Below are 19,312 nucleotides of genomic sequence, written 5' to 3'. Positions count from 1 at the left end.
GGCGGGTTTATCAAATTTCCGGATGAAACTGAAGTGTCTGTAATTTTAGATTGTGTGGACCTTTGCCAAATATTTCGTTTTGAACGGTTGGACTGGTGGGCCGTTGAAAAGTAGATGATGTTTAATTCAGAATATGAGATGTATATTTGGGTGGTGACACGTAATACGGGAGTACACAGTCAAGAAACGGAATCTGAGGTGCATTCTAATACAGAGAAATAAAGGTACAAAATATATTCACATTGGTAGATATGCTCGTCACGAGATTCTCCGCACGTCGGCCTTCATCTGATGGAATTCGCCCGATACAGGAGGGAGGGATGTCATGGTCCACGTGGGAACAGGAAGGATGAGGAGGTTCTGAAAGGCGTGTTATCATCGATAACATTTGATAATTGAAAATCGAGTATATTCAAATACCTTATAAATATAGGAGCTAGGTTAAAGGACAGGACCTACAGGATAACAATCTCAGGATTGCTACCAGCGCCACGTGCATGTGCATTTAAGAATAGCACTGAAGGTAAGCTACAGAAGAGAGGGTTTCTGATTAATTGATAATTGAGCTGTTTACCAGTGTGGGACCTGTTCCGATGGGACACATTCATTTTTAACTGTAGGAGCACAAATATTCTTGCAAGAAAGTTTGCTAAAGAAGCACAGGTACATTGAAACTAGATAGGAAGTGTGGACCAAAGTTTAGGAATAGATGTAAGAGGAAATGATTCATGCATACCTGAAATAATAATAATTGTACCCTTCTATCTGCTGGTAATACTGAATCTTGACCAACATCTTCAGAAATAAATCTTTAATTTGATAATAGCAAAAATCGAGTATATTCAAATACCTTAAACGTTCCTTCATTCTACTAAAAGTAATCAATATCCCAACTTCAAAAAAACCTTTAATTTTCTTCATGCCATATTTTTTTCCAAATCTTTAAAAGTTGATTTCCCGTAGAAAGTGGAATAAAATTTGTTTGAAATAAAGGTGTTTTCTAGAAATTAACTCTTCTCCTCCAAGCTCTTTATCAACTTTATTCCAAAGCTTAATTAAATATTTCAGTATGGATATTTCTCTATTCGCTATTAACAATCTTCTGTTCCATTTATAAATGTATTCTTGTGGATTTATTTCCCCAATGTAATTCATTTCTATATTCACCCATGCTGGAACATTATTGAAACCATACATTAAATTAATAAATCGCACTGGGCAGATTTATAATAATTCATAAAATTGGCGAGTTGTAAACCTGCTAAATCATATATCCACGTTACATATTACAAATAAACTGTTGATTTTTTTCTTTTCCATGAAAACATTCTAAAGCAGACGTTTAATTCCTTACATTTGTTTTGAGGAATTTCAATTGGAATTGATAGAAATAAATAATGTATTCGATGAATAACATTCATCTTAACACTATTTACTCTACATTTTAAAGTAATAGATAACATATTCCATCTTATCAAATCCACTTTACTTTTACTTATAATACAGATAATACAAATTAAGTAATTTTGTTAAATCTGGTTGTGCACGAATACCTAAATATACTATTCCAACATCTGTCCATCACAATTCAATTAGTTTGTTACATTTTGCACAATCCCATTAACTAAAGGCTTAATTCCACTTTTATCCCAATTAATCTCATTACGAGATCTCGCTTCTATTTTACTCTGAATTTAGGTTATTGTAAGGAATTTAAAGGATCTGTTAAATAAATCAAAACATCATTTCAAAATAAATTAATTTTAAAGTTCTTCTTGATCTAAATTAATACTCACAATCTTAGAATCCTGACTTATTAATTCAGCATAATATCCTATTGCTAAATAGATGAAGCTGGTAACATTGGATAACCTTCCCTACTTGATCTAGTTAAATCAAGAGATGTTGAAATCTGACAATTAGTCATTACCTTCGCATTAGGTTTCTTAGATAATATTTTAGCCTCATCTATAGACATTGATCCTAATTAACATTTCTCCAACCTTCAAAAAGCAAATCTCATTCTAATTTATCAAATTCATTCTCAGCATATAAAAGCACTGCAACACTCAGATTTCCCATCATTTGAACTAAATGTATTAAAGAAATCAAACTTTGTTATTAAAATAAGAAAACAAATTATCTGTAGTTTTCTGATCCTTAACAAATCAATTTTGATGTATGTGTACTAATTTCGATAAATACTTTGCCAATCTATTTGCTAACATTTGATCTATTATTTTATAATACATATTTAATGATGAAATTGGTTTCATTAAATCTCAATCTTTCTTTGGTGCTACTATAATAATTTCAGATGAAATGAATTCCGGTAGAGAATGTACCTATTTTGGTTCATTTAGCACGTTCATGAATAAATTCATTAAACATCCATAAATTTCTTATAAAACTCGACAGGAGATCAACCTTCTCCTGACGATTCATTATTTTGTAATGAACTCAATACCTAAGTCAAATTATTTTTTTCTTGATTATTTAAAGTAGGTTACGTTATTTTCTAACTTATACATCCTATTTTCATCATGCAATTATTCTGACTGATATAATTCAGAATCAATCTCCTTAACTACGTAAAGTATTTCTTGTTGTCTACATATAAAAAGTCCCGAATTTTCTAACTGTATTAATCACTCTAGATGTCTGTTCTGCTTTGTATTGCAATGTTTAAAGTTTATGAACCCTTTAACCTAATTCTTAATAACTCTGTTTGGTGCTTTTGACTAAACGTCCATTTCTGTATGTATGAATGATATTATATTGGAAATTTTATATTTATTAATTATTATTTCTTTACTTAAGAAGGATTATTTTGTACATTTATTTTCAAATTTACCTCTATGTTGTTCTAATTGATTTGGTTCCTTAAAATATTCTTTTTTAATTTTATTCAAATAACATTATTTGACCTGTTAAATACGCTTTGGATGCTTGCCAAATAATACATTTATTGTTTACTGAATTAGGATACATTTCTAAAAATAATTGAATTTATTTTCTTATAAAATAACTAAAATGACCTCTTTTTAATAATGTGATATTTAACCTTTATCTATACAACACACCTTTTCCCTCAAAAGTTGAAAATGTCAATAACAGTGGAGACAGATCAGATAATATTCTAGCTTTATATTCAACATTATTAATTCATTATCGCAACAGATCTAATATTAATAATACTATTATCGAATGTAATTATGTCTATGGGAATAATAAGAACAATCTCCATCTTTCGTCATATATCAACTAAATGTATTTGCTTCATTAAACTTAAATTAGTCTTAGCCGCTTTAGCTCTGCTTATTGTTTTCACAGATTTATCCAAAACTTCAACAAGTCAACAATGAAAAATCACCTCATTTTAAAAACTTTTCCTGAGCTTGAGCCGAAATTTTTTTAAAAAGTATGCCTTATAAATTCTCCATCAAACACATTTGGTGCAAAATATTTATAAGTGTCCACATTTCAAAATAAATTTGATAAATTTTCAAAACAATTCTTCCTCCAGGATCCAATATAGTTTCTACAATTTTTATCAGTAAGGTTTTAAATTTAATTTTGTTACTCCTCTTGCCTTCGCATTAAACAATAAAGCTACCAATTGGTCTACGATATCTTTTTTTAAAATTTTCAACTTCTCTATCAAATTGCTTTCACGTAACAATCCAATATCTACTTCGTATTTTTCATACGATTTCATATTATTTTCCTTTAAATTGTATTATTCACCCATTAACATTAAACTAGGAACATTTTGTATATTCTTATCATCCATTGTCTTAGATTGAATTCGCTTCCAATGCCCTACTACGAGGTCTCCTTCATCAATTCTAACCAGTTCCTGTTCGTCTCTGTTTCATTGAAAAAAGATTTTTTAAAAGAAAATAATTAATAATTTATAAAAATATAAAAAAAACTCCCACTCAAAGTGTGCTGAGTAAATAGACCATAGCACTACATCCCTTCACAGAATGGGTGCTGCCTCAATATGCCACATGCCACATAACGTGTCAAGGAAGAAAAACATCTAATCCCTTCTCTCTCTCTCTCTCTCTCTCTCTCTCTCTCTCTCTCTCTCTCTCTCTCTCTCTCTCTCTCTCTCTCACTCTCTCTCTCTTGCTCTCACCCACTCCCCACTCCACCACTCTGTGTAGTTTCCGACTCCATATTTCCCAATCTTCCTCTGCTTATGTGTCATTTGCTGAACAATATAACCCCTCACATCTATTGCATCTTTGGGAACTAAATATATGTGACAACGGGAAGAACGATCAAACCTACATGCGAAAGAGGGAAGACCCTCAACATCTGTTGCTAGTTTCATAATTTCTATACTTGTTGTACTGCAATCCGTGGATACATGCGTATTGATGGGATAATTTGGACAGAGTTCAAAAGGTCGAAGACTTATTCCAATATGCCCCAAGTTGATTGAAGTACCGCGATGCTCACCCTCCTTCGGGAATTGAGAAAGCAAAGAAGCAAAGCTGTCGCTAGAAAATATGTCGTATTGTGAATCGACTACAACCAAGGTAGAAAAATAATAAATTATAACCCTTTACTCGTTGCAAGAGAACATTCCGTCTAGAACTAGGCAAAGTTTTGGTGATTTCAGTATAAGAAACCTTGTCTGTTCCACTCCTACTCACCGGACGTGATCAAATTACATGTTACCCCTTGCCTGTTTGATTCCGCTCCTCCTTGGACATGATCATTTTCCTTTGTGCGTTTATCTCGCCCGCTATCCCTGTCGCAGATTTCAACGTGCCCTCGTCTGTAAAACGTTTCCGTCCACAACCATTCCACTTTCTCCTTCGATCTCTCTTACTCCATCTATCCACCTACTAATCTATTTATCTTTCGTTTTCTCCTTATCTTTCTCTAAATGTTCTTTCTTCCTGTGTAGAATAGCATCTATAGTGCCTTGTTATTTCGATTTTCTCTGTTCATTTCCAACAGGATACAGCTCTCACTGGTTCAGAAGCACAACGTATTTTGGGGTGCATCTGCAGCAATGCGGAAACTGAGCGTCGTGGTACACGATTGGGATGGTCGGCGAATTCCAGAAATAGTGAGCGAACCCTACCAAATGTTTTATGCGAATCGCGGCACTGCTGAATTGCTGTTAGTGCAACGCCTTTACAGCGACAGCGATCGAAACCGGGCGAGGTTCGAGTCCCGCGCAATCTGTCGGGAGTTTATACATTCTCCCCATATCTGTGTGGGTTTTCACCGGGGGATCCGGATTTCTACCAGCGTTCAAAATTCGTACTGATGGTGTCAATTAATGGGGTGCAAATTGGGAGACATGGACTCTTGGGCCGAAATGGCCTGTTCGGGGAGTGTTCCGAAACAGCGGATGTTCCAGCGGGCTTCGTAATCATCGCATGTTGCAGGACAGCAGGATATTAGCTGTTCGGATGTGCAGCTCTTCAGATTTTCACCATTATCTCCGACAGATATTGGGGAACAGAAATTGAATTAACTCACGAAAGAAAGCATTTTGAACGTTATTAGTCTGCACGAGAGTCGACCCAGGGACTGAAACCAACATTCAAACAAACTTTCACTGGGAAATATGAAGAGTATGAACGAGGTGAACAAGAGAAAAGACATGTTCGGTGGTTCCAAATCCAAAATAAACAACAGAATAGTTTCAGTGTTTATGCAGCAGATCGTTGAATTTGAAAAAGTACAGAAATGAGGCAGTTTCCTTTCTTCATGTCTCATTAAGGAGGAGGATTACCCAGAAGCATGGGCAGTCTCTTTCTCTCTCTCTCTCTCTCTCTCTCTCTCTCTCTCTCTCTCTCTCTCACACACACACACACACACACACACACACATACACACTCTCTCTCTCTCTCTCTCTCTCTCGCTCTCTTTCTGTCACTCACTGACGCTCAATTTCCCGTCTTAGTATATATCTCTTTGATATTATAGAATTCATGATGACTCAAACTTTCTTTCAAGTTCTGCACCACCTTTCTGCTTCCTCCTTTCAAGGTACTATTCTGTGATTGCATATAAAGCAGGTCTTCAAAAATTCAAATGATTTCCGTTTTCCAAAAATTCTCACAGAACTGCTCCATCTATACACTGATTCGCAAGGCGATGTTGTAATAATTATAGGACGCATCTGGAGTCGGGGCGGCAGGGTTATCGTAGCGGTTAGCACCACGTTGTTATGGCACCAGCCATCAGGACATGGGTTCGAATCCCGATCTGTCTGTCGGAGTTCGTACCTTTTCCCCTAACTACATGAATTTTTCCCGCAGGCCTTGTTTCCTCCCACCGATTGAAAGTCCCGGAGATTGTGGGTCAATCGATGTAATTGGCCGACATACACTTTTGGGCTACAAATCCCTGTTATCGTACTGTATGCCTAAAATTAATTTTTTTAATTGATATTTTAAAATTTACTTGACTGCAAGATTGGATACAATGAATTAGCGACATGTCACTTTTCGAACTGTACAGTTAAACTATGATTCACGAGGAATTACTCTGCTGACAACTGGACACATTTCTGTTTGGTTGGAATTGGACGATGAATGTATTGAGGAATAGGATGTTAACATTGTAGAGACGCAAGGGCTGTTGTGACAAATTGGTTTAAAAATAAGGTACGCAAATTTCGCTGTGACCTGTGATCCCCATATTGCCATGACCTGATTCGTACAATAAACAGCATTTATCTGTCCCACGCTATCGTTACGCCTCTTTATTCAGGCAGTCTCGTGTCTCCATTCGGCGAGTTGATGCAGGATCTTCATACAAGGTGATGAACATACTCCATGAGAGTAATCGGTCTGTCAGAGTTGTACCAGGACATAATTTGCTTTGTATCAGCATCCACCCCTGCTTTGTTCGAGGAGAAAACAGCGCCGGCTGGTGACAGCTAGATATCACAACTGGGAAGGATTATTGCACGGATTTCTAATTATCTGTCGCAACGTGTCGACCACATGGCTATGTTGTAGTCGAAGACAAGGACGCTATATATTGTTAAAAGAACCAGCCGATTTGTTTTCTGATAAACAGCTGAAAATCGGTTTCAGAAATCAGACGACTTTCATTCCAGCCCAGTGCTTCATATTTTCAATACATATCGTGGCGCATGCCCAAGATGCAGGATGTGCCAGATGGCTATATTGGCACGGTATGTAGCTGTGTAATTGCAGTTCAGCGTTACATTCGTCCTTCTTCCTCCGACATCTCAGATTGACACTGGAAGGTGGAATCATCGCCAAAGGCGCCCGCAACAAAATTGAAAGTGCTCTCTTGCTCGCTCGATTTCTGTGATTCTATGTGCCTTTTTGTGTGTGTGTGTGTGTGTGTGTGTGTGTGTGTGTGTGTGTGTGTGTGTGTGTGTGTGTGTGTGTGTGTGTGTGTGTGTGTGTATGTGTGTGTGTGTGTATTTGTGTGTCTTTCTGCCTGTGTGTGTGTTTACGTGCGTGTGTGGATGTGTGTATAATGTATGTTACTGTCTCGCATCTCTTCATCACACATCATCCGTACTTCACAACAGCTATAATGTCCATTGTACTCCAAGATATATCTTGCATTGTGATTCAATCATGGGCTAATGAATACGATTCGTTAAATCAATGATTATCTTCTTCTGAATGTGAAACCAACTGGACATGTAAAAATATTAGATGCTCGTCCAGGTATAAACAGCGGAAAATTATTCTGTGTCTGATCACTACACTTTAGCCGAGGATGTGTTACTTTTAGTGAGAAAAAGCTTGCTGAAACTACCAGGTCCAGTGTTCCTGTCCGCTGTTTCTCCGCCGTCGAGTGTGTCTCATGGCACACAGAAACACTTCGGCTTCTAACTCAAGGATCACGGAGAAAGCTAAAGGAATAGCGATATCATAACAGCTGAACCCGTGGCTAGAGAATCGGGATCGTTTTTCGGATCCAATATTCAATATCTGAAGAAGATATTTTGATTATTCTCCAGTTCACCAAATGTACCAAATGACAGCGTCATTACTGCAATTCCCTCTTATAGATCATTTTCTTCTCGCGAAAACTCAAACTATTGTGATACATTGAATGATCGCCGTACACCGGTTCAGGAAAGCTAAGTAATTTCCATATCTGGAAGTGAAACAAAACTAAGATTCCCAAAAGAACCAAGAAAGGAGAAAATTAACAGGGATCCCTGAAATTATCACTGAGGACCATAGTCCCAGCATGGTGTTTATGCCGGACCTAAAAGAATAGCCCTGAATATATGTAACATGTTCCAGTCAGTCCTTGATAATATATGACTGTGGAAATGGTGTTTCCCCAGTATATCATTAGTTAATCACTCACAGGTGACGAAGTATGTCCATTGGCTTTTGTGCAGGGACCATTGCTGTTTCTCACCTATATTAATCGTTTAAATTAAAATGTACATGGGTCTGATATTTAAGATTGTGACGGCGTTTGCTAAAGATTGTTGCAAACCATTGAACCATTGGTCTGGTAGGAAGCTGCATGGTTGATGGAGTTTAACTCAGAAATGTGAGGTATGATATATGGGAGGTGTAGCGTGGTCAGGAACGACTTGTTCAATGTTAGGAATATGAACTGCATTGTAGAAAAGAAGCGTAAAGGTACAGAGTATCTTTATATTGGTAGATACGCTGGTCACAAGCCTCTCTTCACTTTAGCCTGCATCAGTTTCATTGTTGATTACGGACGTTTTAAAGTGGTGATTCAGTTTTCTGGGTTTTTGATGTGGATTATTGTGTTTTGATTTGTGGCCGTGTAATAGAAATTAAGTTGTCAATCTGGACATGTTGACAATATTTATCAAGATGTTTCCAGATCTGACTCCTGAGATGAATGGATAGTTTCGAAAGGCTATGAATTTACTGATAGTTCCACAAGACAATAAGTCGTGCTCTTCCAGTGCTACAATTAATCAACAGAGGAATAAATCATGTGAACGCAGTCTTCTGTTCAGTGTAGGATTATCTTTAACAAGTGTTTAAGGTGATGTAAGGCTCATTTACGAGGTTATAGAAGGGTCATGGGGGTATAAAACAGTTGCTGAATGAATGTGGTTGGGTTTCATGCGATAGCAATATTGAAGAAGAATTGACGGGTAAATGGATAGGATTAGAAGGACCTCAGATAAACACTGGAAATAGGGACGTGTATAGTTAGGACAGTTTGATCTGCCTGGGGAATGTGAGAACTATGGACTATTTCCATGCTCTACTGATCCATATTTTTTTCTTTATTTATGTACGTTGACTGCTTTATGTGCCCATCTGTCTCCATGCCTCTGGACACATTCGAAAACCCACACACGTTCGTTGGCTTTGATGACTGATTGGTTTCTCTCATTATCCCACCGTTTCTTGAAAGCAACCTCATGCCCCGACTCTCGCAGGATTGTAACAAAATTGTTCATCAGAAATAGAACTCTCTTCACCCACCAATTTTAATGCCTATATATTCATTATACATTTTTTTCTCTCTCTCTTTCTCATTTTCTTTCTCTCGCTCTCGCACACAGACACACTTTCTCACTCTGTCACTCACTCTCTCTCGTTTTCCTATTTCAGTGTTCATCTCTTAATTATTCTTCCATTTTAGTAGCTCCTACTTTCTTCTTTCAGGTTCTTCTCCACCCTTATTCTTCCGGCATTCACGTCATTCCTCTGCGCTGTCATACGAAGGACATGTATTTAAAATTATAGATGACTTCAATTTTGACAGGAAGGACTGCGGACGCTGTGATTGTGTAATATACAAATAAAATGCTGAATAAACACAGCAGGTCACTCAGACTCCATCTGAGGCAACGGTACATGACGAACGTGGCGGCCCGAAACCCTTCATCAAGGCAATCGTGCAATGTCTTATTTTTCTTATATTTTCAATTCCTTCCAAAGATCCGTAATTATGTGCAGTGTATCAATGTACCAAAGGCACCCGTTGCCCTCGGACATGGACAAGGGGCAGAAAGCACAAATTCCCTCAAGTCATACTGGTCCAATAAGAGGGATGTGTACCGTGATTTTAAATTTCTTCACAATTGGGGAAACAGTATCTCAAAGTGATGTAATGAATATTAAACGCATTTGAACTTTGTTACTCGACTGCATGGTCGGCCTGAAATAATTATATGGAGTCTTCGCTGCCCCGAAGGGTGCGGCGCTTATACAAACATGCATCTCACAGGTATTCAAAAGGAATGGCCCTCCTGATAACTGCACATTATTTTATTCGGTAGGATTTGGAATAGAAAGATACCGAGAAAGAGAAGAATCAAATTGTCGTCAATACGGGAGATAGTTAAAGGAACCATCGGACAATTTTCTGATAAACAGCATAAAACCGGTCACGGAAACCCGAAGACCTGTATTCGAGTCCATTGCCTTAACCTTTAGTACATATAGCGTCAAATATTCTGGTTACTGGCTGTACCAGAAAGCAGTATCGGCAACATACGTGGCTGAGTAACCTCAGTTCAGCATTGCAGTTTATACTTCTTCCACCGACACCTCATTTGGATATTGGGAGATAGAATCGTGGCCAAAAAACCCTGCGAAAAAACTACGGAAACTGTGATTACGTTAAAAGTTAATCATAGGCACGGGAGGCAAAGATCCATTTAAACAAATTCACCGGGAATCAAGGAAGTTAAAATCAGCGTGAACCTGTGAAAGATCACGGTGAGGCTTACTCAACAAGCAGGGGAGAGCGTGTATATTACAGCATGTCTATGCCTGATACATCATTAGTTAGGTGCTGGTCCTTTGCTTGAAAGTATATTATGGGATGTTTCCGAGATTCATGATGTATTGATCCCTTAAAACTTATTCAATTTCCCGACATATGTTGCTCAATCTTCCTGTGCTAAGTCAATCATTCTCGATCCCAGCCAATCTACTTTTCTTTTCTACCTAACCTATCTATCTATCTATCTATCTATCTATCTATCTATCTATCTATCTATCTATCTATCTATCTATCTATCTATCTATCTATCTATCTATCTATCTATCTATCTATCTGTCTGTCTGTCTGTCTGTCTGTCTATCTGTCTGTCTGTCTATCTATCTATCTATCTATCTATCTATGTATCTATGTATCTATCTATCTATCTATCTATCTAAAAATCAATCTATCGATTTATCTTCCATCAATCAATCTCTCTCTCTCTCGATGTGACTGTGCGCCAATATCTGTGTGTGTGTGTGTGTGCGCGCGTGTGTGTGTGTGAGTGTGTGTGTGTAAATCGTATGTCATCGTGTTTCAATTTCTGCATCCCTTTTCTGTAGCAGTTCAAAACAAGCACAAAGTATGAATTACCCCAAAATAAATGTTACATTGTGATTCGATTATTAGCAAGACAATGGGATTAGAAGAATGAAGGAGCCTCTTCCCCTGATAGTAAAAGCAATTGGACACACAGAAAGATGAAAGATCTTGTATATCCAGGAAATGTTTTGATCATTTTGTACAAGGTATGGAAGCGAGGTCATAGTCACTCGGGTGGACGTCTCGCTTGTTTGAAAAATTTAAAAAAATTGCTGTTTGACTCCTGGAAATGACGAATGTTTGGAACGTATTTGCTATTCACTTGGAAGCTGATCGGCATCTGATCACTTCTGTTCAGCGGAACAAGTGCCCCCTTTGCTGAGAGCTGGTTGGAACAATCAGTGTTGGATTTTTTTGCGATTCGCCGCTTCTTCACCCTGGTATGCATTGCGAGGCATTCAAAAACTCTTCTGCATCAGATGCAATGATCACAGAGTAAGATAAAAGTATAAGATGATTATTCCAATGATGAGCAGTAGAAACGCTGACTATAGAATAGACTAGAATACTAGGTATTGATTTTTATTTAGATCAGCTAATTATCCTTAGCAGCCTCAGAGATAAGAATCATCGAGATTCTTCGGATGATCGGAAGTACCAAATAGAGGAGTGGTCACTTAATGCTGAATGGTAACTATAATTCATTGTTACAGATTGTTCTTCTCACAGCGTCAACTCAGAGATTCTGGAACACTGAACCTTCGCCCCACGCCCCTGCAACAAAGCATGGAATATTCAATAGCTGGAAGTGAAAGCAAACTAAGGTTCGGCAGGAGCCATTTAAGGATAAACTCACCAGGGAGCCTTTTAATTATCAGTAGGATAACAAGCTGATAACGGTGTTTACCTCCCGACCAAACGGATTAGACTTGAGTATTTGTTTTATGTTCCAGCCACTAACCACGTATGTCTGGGGTAATTCATAAATGAGACAATTTTGTATTTCTGCGAATGGTGCTCCTCCAGCATGTGATTGGCTGATCTTTCACAAGTGACTTAATTCATACATTTTGAATAAAAAATGTAGTTGGCAGGATTTTCACTTTTCCAAATGACACAGAAGTGTCTGGTGTTTTAGTTAGCTAAGATATTTTCCAACGATTGCAGCAGAATGTTGAACCGTTGGGCAGTTGAATGGCTGTTGCAAATTAATTCAGAAATGTGAGGTTCTGCATTTGGAATTATAATGTGGTTATGATCCACGGAGTAAATGGAATGAATCTGAAAATCATTGAAGAACAGAAATGTTCGGGTACTGATATCTCTAAACAGGTAGATATGATCGTCACAGGGCTCAACTCAATCACATCAAGAAACATAGACTAGCATCAATCACAGTGTGGAGTACAAGGTTTGCAAGTAATCTTTCAGTTGTTTGAGTCGTTGATGTGGACCCCTTTGGATTATTGTTTTTCTAGCATTATCACCGTGCAATAGAAACGAAGTTGTAAAACTGGAAAGGTTGAAGAAAATATTCATTGGGATGTTGCTACAATTCGGAAACCTGAACTGGATGGAAATTGTGTGAAGGCTATGACCGTACATTGGACCGTGCGACGGCTACGGTGATCTCGTCGTATACTTATAATCAGCAGAGTGATTTATCGGGTGAACACAGTCTTTTGCTAAGAGTAGGGCTATCAGTAACCATAGGCTTAAGGTCAGTGAACATATATTTAACAGGTCATTGAGGTGGACGAGAGTGTGGAGCTGGTGTATATGCAGAAACTGCTGCAGAATGAGGTGATTGAGATACATACGATTGCAAGATGAGACTTGTGTGGGAGGGACAGTTTGATCGGCATGGTGAAGGTGGGAGATATGGGCTGTTTTCACGCTCAACGAATGCATAACATTTTTTATTTATGTGCGTGGACTGTTTTTCCATCTCTCTCTGTCCATCTGTATCCATCCCTCTATCCCTCCCTCGCAATCTCTCACCCTCTATGTTTCTTGATGTTTCTCTCAATATCCCACTATTTCTCGAACGAATCTCATCCCCTTACCTTCCAACGACGCTGGAAAAAAACAACGTTTCTTGTCAAAGCCTGTTGTTAAGGTAATGATAATAGTTCCTTTTTTCGAAGTTCTCATACAAAGAGTTGATCCGTGTTATGATATTCAAATTTGTACAGTGCCCAAACGTGTAAAAACGCACGCTCCCCCTGCCATGGTCAAGCAGCAGAGAACACAAATGCTACCTGGTTGAAAAACGAGGAAGTATTTCTGTGATTTTAAATTTCTTCACAATTCAGGGCAACACGAGTTCAAATCGACATCTTAACAAATATTGGAGGCATTTATCCTGGTGTAATGTATGCAATGTCGGACGTCAATAATTATCCACATAATTCGACTGGATCCCATAGGTAAGGCATTTGTGGATATATGCAGTTCAATGGATATTCCAGACAAATGACCTGACTGGCAACCGCATAAAATATTGCTTGAATGGAGGTGGGTGAGGTAGATACTGAGGAAGAGTCAGTCGATGCTATGGAGTACTCAGATACATTGAGCACATCGGTGCTGAAAAAGGGTGTGGAACACATTCGAAGAGAAGTGCTATCTGATAGACCTCTCCCCTCTAAATTCTAAGAGATGATGCCGGTTCGTGGCCCAAAACGACAAAAGAATGCACATCCACAGAAATTACCTGGCCATTTAAATTGTTTCAGGGGTTTATTTCGTTTTTGTTTGTGTGTTACGGGATCATATATACCGATTTACTGCTTTTCTACTGCAATGTGTGTGAAACGCACGGCTAAGTCAAAGAAAAGGACGCCGGAGGCAATTAAAGGAACCGTCCGACTTGTTTTCTGATCAACGAAAGAAATCCGAAGAATGGTCTTTCGAACCCAATGAATTATATTTTTGTACATTTCTCGGCGCATGTTCAGGATGTACCAGAAGGCAGAATTAGCAACGAATGTTTCTGGGTAATTGCAGGTCAACCTTTCAATTTGTTCCTCTTCCACCGATACCTCAGATACATTCTGTGAGGTAGAATCGCCACCAAAATCCCCGGCAACAAAGCACGGAACGGATGATACGCTTCAAGGTGAACCTTAACCACGGACAACAAAGGATCAATTTAATCAGTGAGTCATAGGGAAACAACAGATTACAAAATTATCATGAAACACAGAGGGTACGTGGTTGCTGCTTCCAAAACAAACTTGGAATAAGGGAGATGTTTCCCGCTGTTTATGATATTTCTGACGCTACACCAGTCAGGCGCAGGTATTTTGCTTGAAGGGAGAATGGGGCGGTTCTAATATTGTTGATTTTCTGGCGCTTACAACTGAGGAAATTGCTAGACATTCGTTCCTATTATTCGTCTTCTCAGTCACTGTCCACTCATTGTCATTCAGCACACTCGCTCTCTTTCGTACATTGACTTCGGTGTTTCGATCATTGCTATTTGCCATTAAAACCAATGATGTAAATGAAAATGTATGTGGCAGGATAATCGAATTTCCGGATGACACTGGAGTATCTGGCATTTTAGATGGTGAAGACGTTTGCTTCAGTTTTCAGCTGAGTCTTGAAAGGTTGCGCTGGGTGGGCTGTTGAATCCTGTTGGAATTTAATTCAGAAACGTGAGGTGTTGTATTTCTGCGGTCGAAAATGGTCAGGACCTATGCAGTCATTGGTATGAGCTGAGATGTATTGTACAACAGGGACCTGCTGATACAGAGTATCTCTAAACTTATCGATATTTTCGTCATGGTTCCCTCCGCCGATTGGTTTACATTAGCTATAGTAATGTCTACAGATATTTGAAGGTAATTAGTCGTTGTATGAGTCGTTTATTCCGCCCTGTTTATATTATTGTGCTCTGAGTTTATTACTGTGCAATAAAAAGAGAAGTTGTAAATCAGGAGATGATGAAGACAATATTTATCAGGATGTTGTCAGGACTCCGAGGTCTGATCTGTATGCAGAGGTTGTGGAGGTTATGATATTTTTCATTAGATTTCAGGACGGTTAAGGGTGATCTTATAGAAGTAGACATGATCGGGAGAGGAGTATATCGGATTAATGTGGTCTTTTACCCAGAGAAGAGGATTCTGGAACTACAAGTGATGGAAGATAGATTTAATACGAAATGAGGGGGTAGGAATGTGTGGTGGGTATGGGGAACAGGCGGCAGAAGGCGGTATTACAGATACATATTTTTGCAAAACTTAAGACGAGTAGACGGCTAGGTTATCCCGATTCGAAGGATGTCAGCGAAACAGGCAGGTGGGATTGCTGTAAGTGGGGCATTTTTACCGGAGTCTGAATGCTGGGGGGCTTGGAATGTTTCCACCCTCCACGCTGTTCGGATTTAAGCCACACATATATGGGCGTGGAACAGAAAGCTAAATTAAAGTAAATACATTTTCCCAGCTTATGAACCATACGTCTACTTTCGCTTCAGTTTAATGTGTCGATCCAAAGAGACGTTTCGATAGATGCAAGATTCTGAAGCATCTATTGCAGTGAAACTGATCCTTATAACATTCAGCTAGCCTCATTTCAAATGAGAATGCCACATCTTAAAATAGTGTTAAAGCATAATATCAGGTCCAGCTTTATTTACATTATCTTTATGCAATTGGCTGATAACCGAAGTTAACGCAAAAAAACGACATTTAATTGTTCATTGCATTTCAGCTGATATGGGGTGAATGGTTTTGTTTTGCCTCCATTCCAGACAAGCCAACACAAATAATTTTCACCAGGTAATTCAATAATAAAGCATAAGTGCTGCGTAAGTGTCACATTTTCTTTAATATGAGCAGTGTGTAATTTTACAAATAAGAATGCAAGCTATGGGGATAACCGAGTCAAAACAGAAAAAGGAGCAATCGCTGATGAGATACGAGATCCATTCCAGGAGCTCAACAGCGAGGTTGAGTGTTGTATTCCTGTTTTAAATATATATATTTACACACACACACACACACACACACACACACACACACGCACACACACACACACACACACACACACACACACACACACACACACACACACACACACACACACACACACACACACACACACACACACACACACACACACACACATATATATATTGTCCGAAGGGGTTGGGGCGGGCGAGGTACCAGTTTGGCCGGTTTTATATGCATATTTACAATTATTGCCATCTTATCTGAAACATAGGTAGGTATTTACATGATTAAATATAGAGACAGCAAGAGGTGGCAAAGCCTGAACAAGACCAAGCGGTTTCAGAATTCAGTTCATTTAGAGAAATAATTCTACTTCTATCAAAGGAGTACTGCATTTTCCTAACAAATCAAATGAGCACCCAAAGACTCATAGCATGGAGAATGATAATGATTTGCCAACATCTATTGACATAGCCCATATGTTGTAATATATATGTCTAACATGTCTAAAACTACGCCCTGATAAATTTGCTATCCGTTTCCTCTATGCAATGAATCAGGATGTGGTGACCATGCATATTCACGCCATTGCGCTTCTTTGCAGCCAAACACTCGTCACCTGTGTTTGTGGTCTATTGCTCTGCAAAGTCAGGTTGCAGTTGCAGTAAATTGCGCTGCTGATGCTCATCACAGAGTGGTTCATCAACTAGCGGCATGTTAAATAAATTAAAGTGATATATAGATGCACCTTTGATAGGCTCATAAGTTGTGTAAACAGTTGAAACTGGATCGAATGGATGTTCAAAGTGTTGAGTCGGGTTATACCAATACAGTAATGGCTTTAATTTAAAGAGAGAATTTCTTGCCACTGTCAAGTGTTCGGAACTAGAGAATAACCTCGGATGAGAAAAGGTGTGAGGCGAAGAGAGAGTTCTGTCCATTTTTTAAAAGCCATACCTCTAATCTGGCGCAGAACAGAAGTAATGGCAACCCTGTCGGGACTGCTGTAATGGCCGTGCTGCCGCACCTGCTGATCTGTGGTTTTCTAGCACTCAGTCTCTGTGCCACGGCTCTGTACAAGCTTACAGTGGCCTGACAAAAGAACCGACAGGGGATTATTTTGACATTTGCGACCCCGGAGTCTGGAGCCAATGTGTCCGGCGACGGCTACGTGGGGTTTGAGACTCTTCGAGTGGAGTGGGCTTGCGCAGGGCACCAGTAACGGGAAAAACATACCCGTTGAGGCTAATGCATCAGAGGAGACGACAGAAGGACGATGACCATCGTGACGGGCCAGCGATGGCCTCTACAACACAATCATGTGGCGATCTTTTAGCGATTGACAGGCGTGAAAAACACACAGGCTGCTGGTTGCTACAGACTCTAGGCCAAAAGACTCACACCAGCTGCATGTTGCTTGAGGCTGCCACAAGAGAAGCGGTTTTTGGAATTAGGATTTAAGGAGATACTAAAGATAATGAGGACTCTAGAATGATTCTTGTGGGTTTAGGCTTTCTCATGGGGATCGATATTTGAATTTGGACACCATTTGCTGATCGTTCATACTGAACTAGAATATTGTGCGGCTTCAGATGCTGCAGGAGTGAAAGGAATTTCGTTGGTTCTGGAGGGACTTCAAGCAATGCTAATGCTAATGGAAAACCTTTCTCCACCTTATGGCAGTCTAACATTCAATTGTTGTTTTATTACATCACAGTAAATTGTATATTTTATTTGATTAAGCTAATTTTATCAGTCGCACAAAATTGGATAATCACCACAAGTCACTCATTTGACTTATGGCGCATGGACGGAGCAGCAAATAATTTTTCAAAGCTTTATTTTCACACGTTGATACGCGGCGAGATGATCTGTTAGTTGTTGTACAGTCTCAGCCCAGTTCCGTACCTCTGTGGGGCTCAGAGCACAATAATACATGGCGGCGTCTCCCAGCTGCGTTGCAGTAACTTTCAGAGGAACCATTCCCTTAGAATGATCGAGCTCCGCTGAGAAACGTTCACCGGGAATTTGTTTTCCCCCACTGTCAAATTGCCTTCTAATCAACAAAAAGTCGAGTGATCTTCCTGGATACATGCGGTACCATATTAATACAGGGGTGCTTGTGCTTGTCGCTGTATAGTTGCAGTTCAAATTCGCGTCCATTCCTTCAGTCACTGTGATCGTACTTGGTGTCTGAGACACGGCGTCGCCTCGACAATGTCCTGAAATATCCCGAGGAGAACATGAAGCTACCAACACCACCAATATAATCTAACTGCGCACATTTTCCAGAACTGCTACAATCCCCAATACTCCTCTGAGATTTAAAAGAATAAATAGAAATGAAATGACGCTTGAAGAGCAGGTAGCTGCATGGAGGAAATTAATTAAACTTCCTTTCCATAATATCCAGCCATTTCCTTCATCATCTCCACGTTGACCTTAAGTCTTAGGAACAGGAGGATAATTGCCAGGCTGCCAAGTGTTACCATTCCCGAAGGAGAGCAGAAAGTCTGCTTAAATTGACATGAATATTCTCTTAACCTCTCGGGCATTGCTCAACAAAGAACTGGATACACGATTCTGAGTATTTCTCCATATTTGCAGTCTTTCGGTTTATGAATGAAATTCACTAATTAAATATCCGTTGAAATAGTGGAATAAAGGGGGATATTGGAAATGCCATGAACTTACCAGTGTAAAGAGCAACTGCTGTAAGAAGCCAATAAGTAGACAGAGATAACATAGCTCCGTTGCGTCTTGGGTGAATTTGACCTGAATCGACCTGCTTCAGAATTTTAAAAAATTGAATGCATGAAAAAACGAGTTGTGAAATCTGTTCTCTCTTGTGATTGGCAGTGTGACATACGTTCAGTAGAAAGCTCTCCTCCCCCTCCCCCACCTGTTCCTCATTTGTCCCTCCATTTCACCAATTAACTAAACGTTTGTTTGTTTGCCATTTCCTAGTGTTCCAGTTGAGTCAGACAGGATGTACATTACTTCTTACAAACCGGCAATGAAGGAGAATGTGGTGAAGTGGGGAAACGTTCCAATACTCA

General features: G+C 39.1%; 1 protein-coding gene across 1 annotated transcript in view; it reads right to left on the bottom strand.

The window, feature by feature from the left end:
• The window catches only part of LOC138764641 (M1-specific T cell receptor alpha chain-like), an 814,651-nt gene extending 795,643 nt beyond the window's left edge, over positions 1–19,008 (bottom strand). Inside the window, exon 1 of the mRNA XM_069940832.1 lies at positions 18,948–19,008. Coding sequence (XP_069796933.1) covers positions 18,948–18,999 — 52 coding nt within the window. The 5' untranslated portion in view covers positions 19,000–19,008. The remainder of the gene's footprint in view (positions 1–18,947) is intronic.
• Positions 19,009–19,312: the final 304 nt, after the last annotated feature.

Source organism: Narcine bancroftii, chromosome 5, assembly GCF_036971445.1.
Source record: "Narcine bancroftii isolate sNarBan1 chromosome 5, sNarBan1.hap1, whole genome shotgun sequence".
Classification (NCBI taxonomy): domain Eukaryota; kingdom Metazoa; phylum Chordata; class Chondrichthyes; order Torpediniformes; family Narcinidae; genus Narcine; species Narcine bancroftii.
Note: the sequence above shows the minus strand (reverse complement) of the source record. Positions and strands in the feature narration are given on the sequence as shown.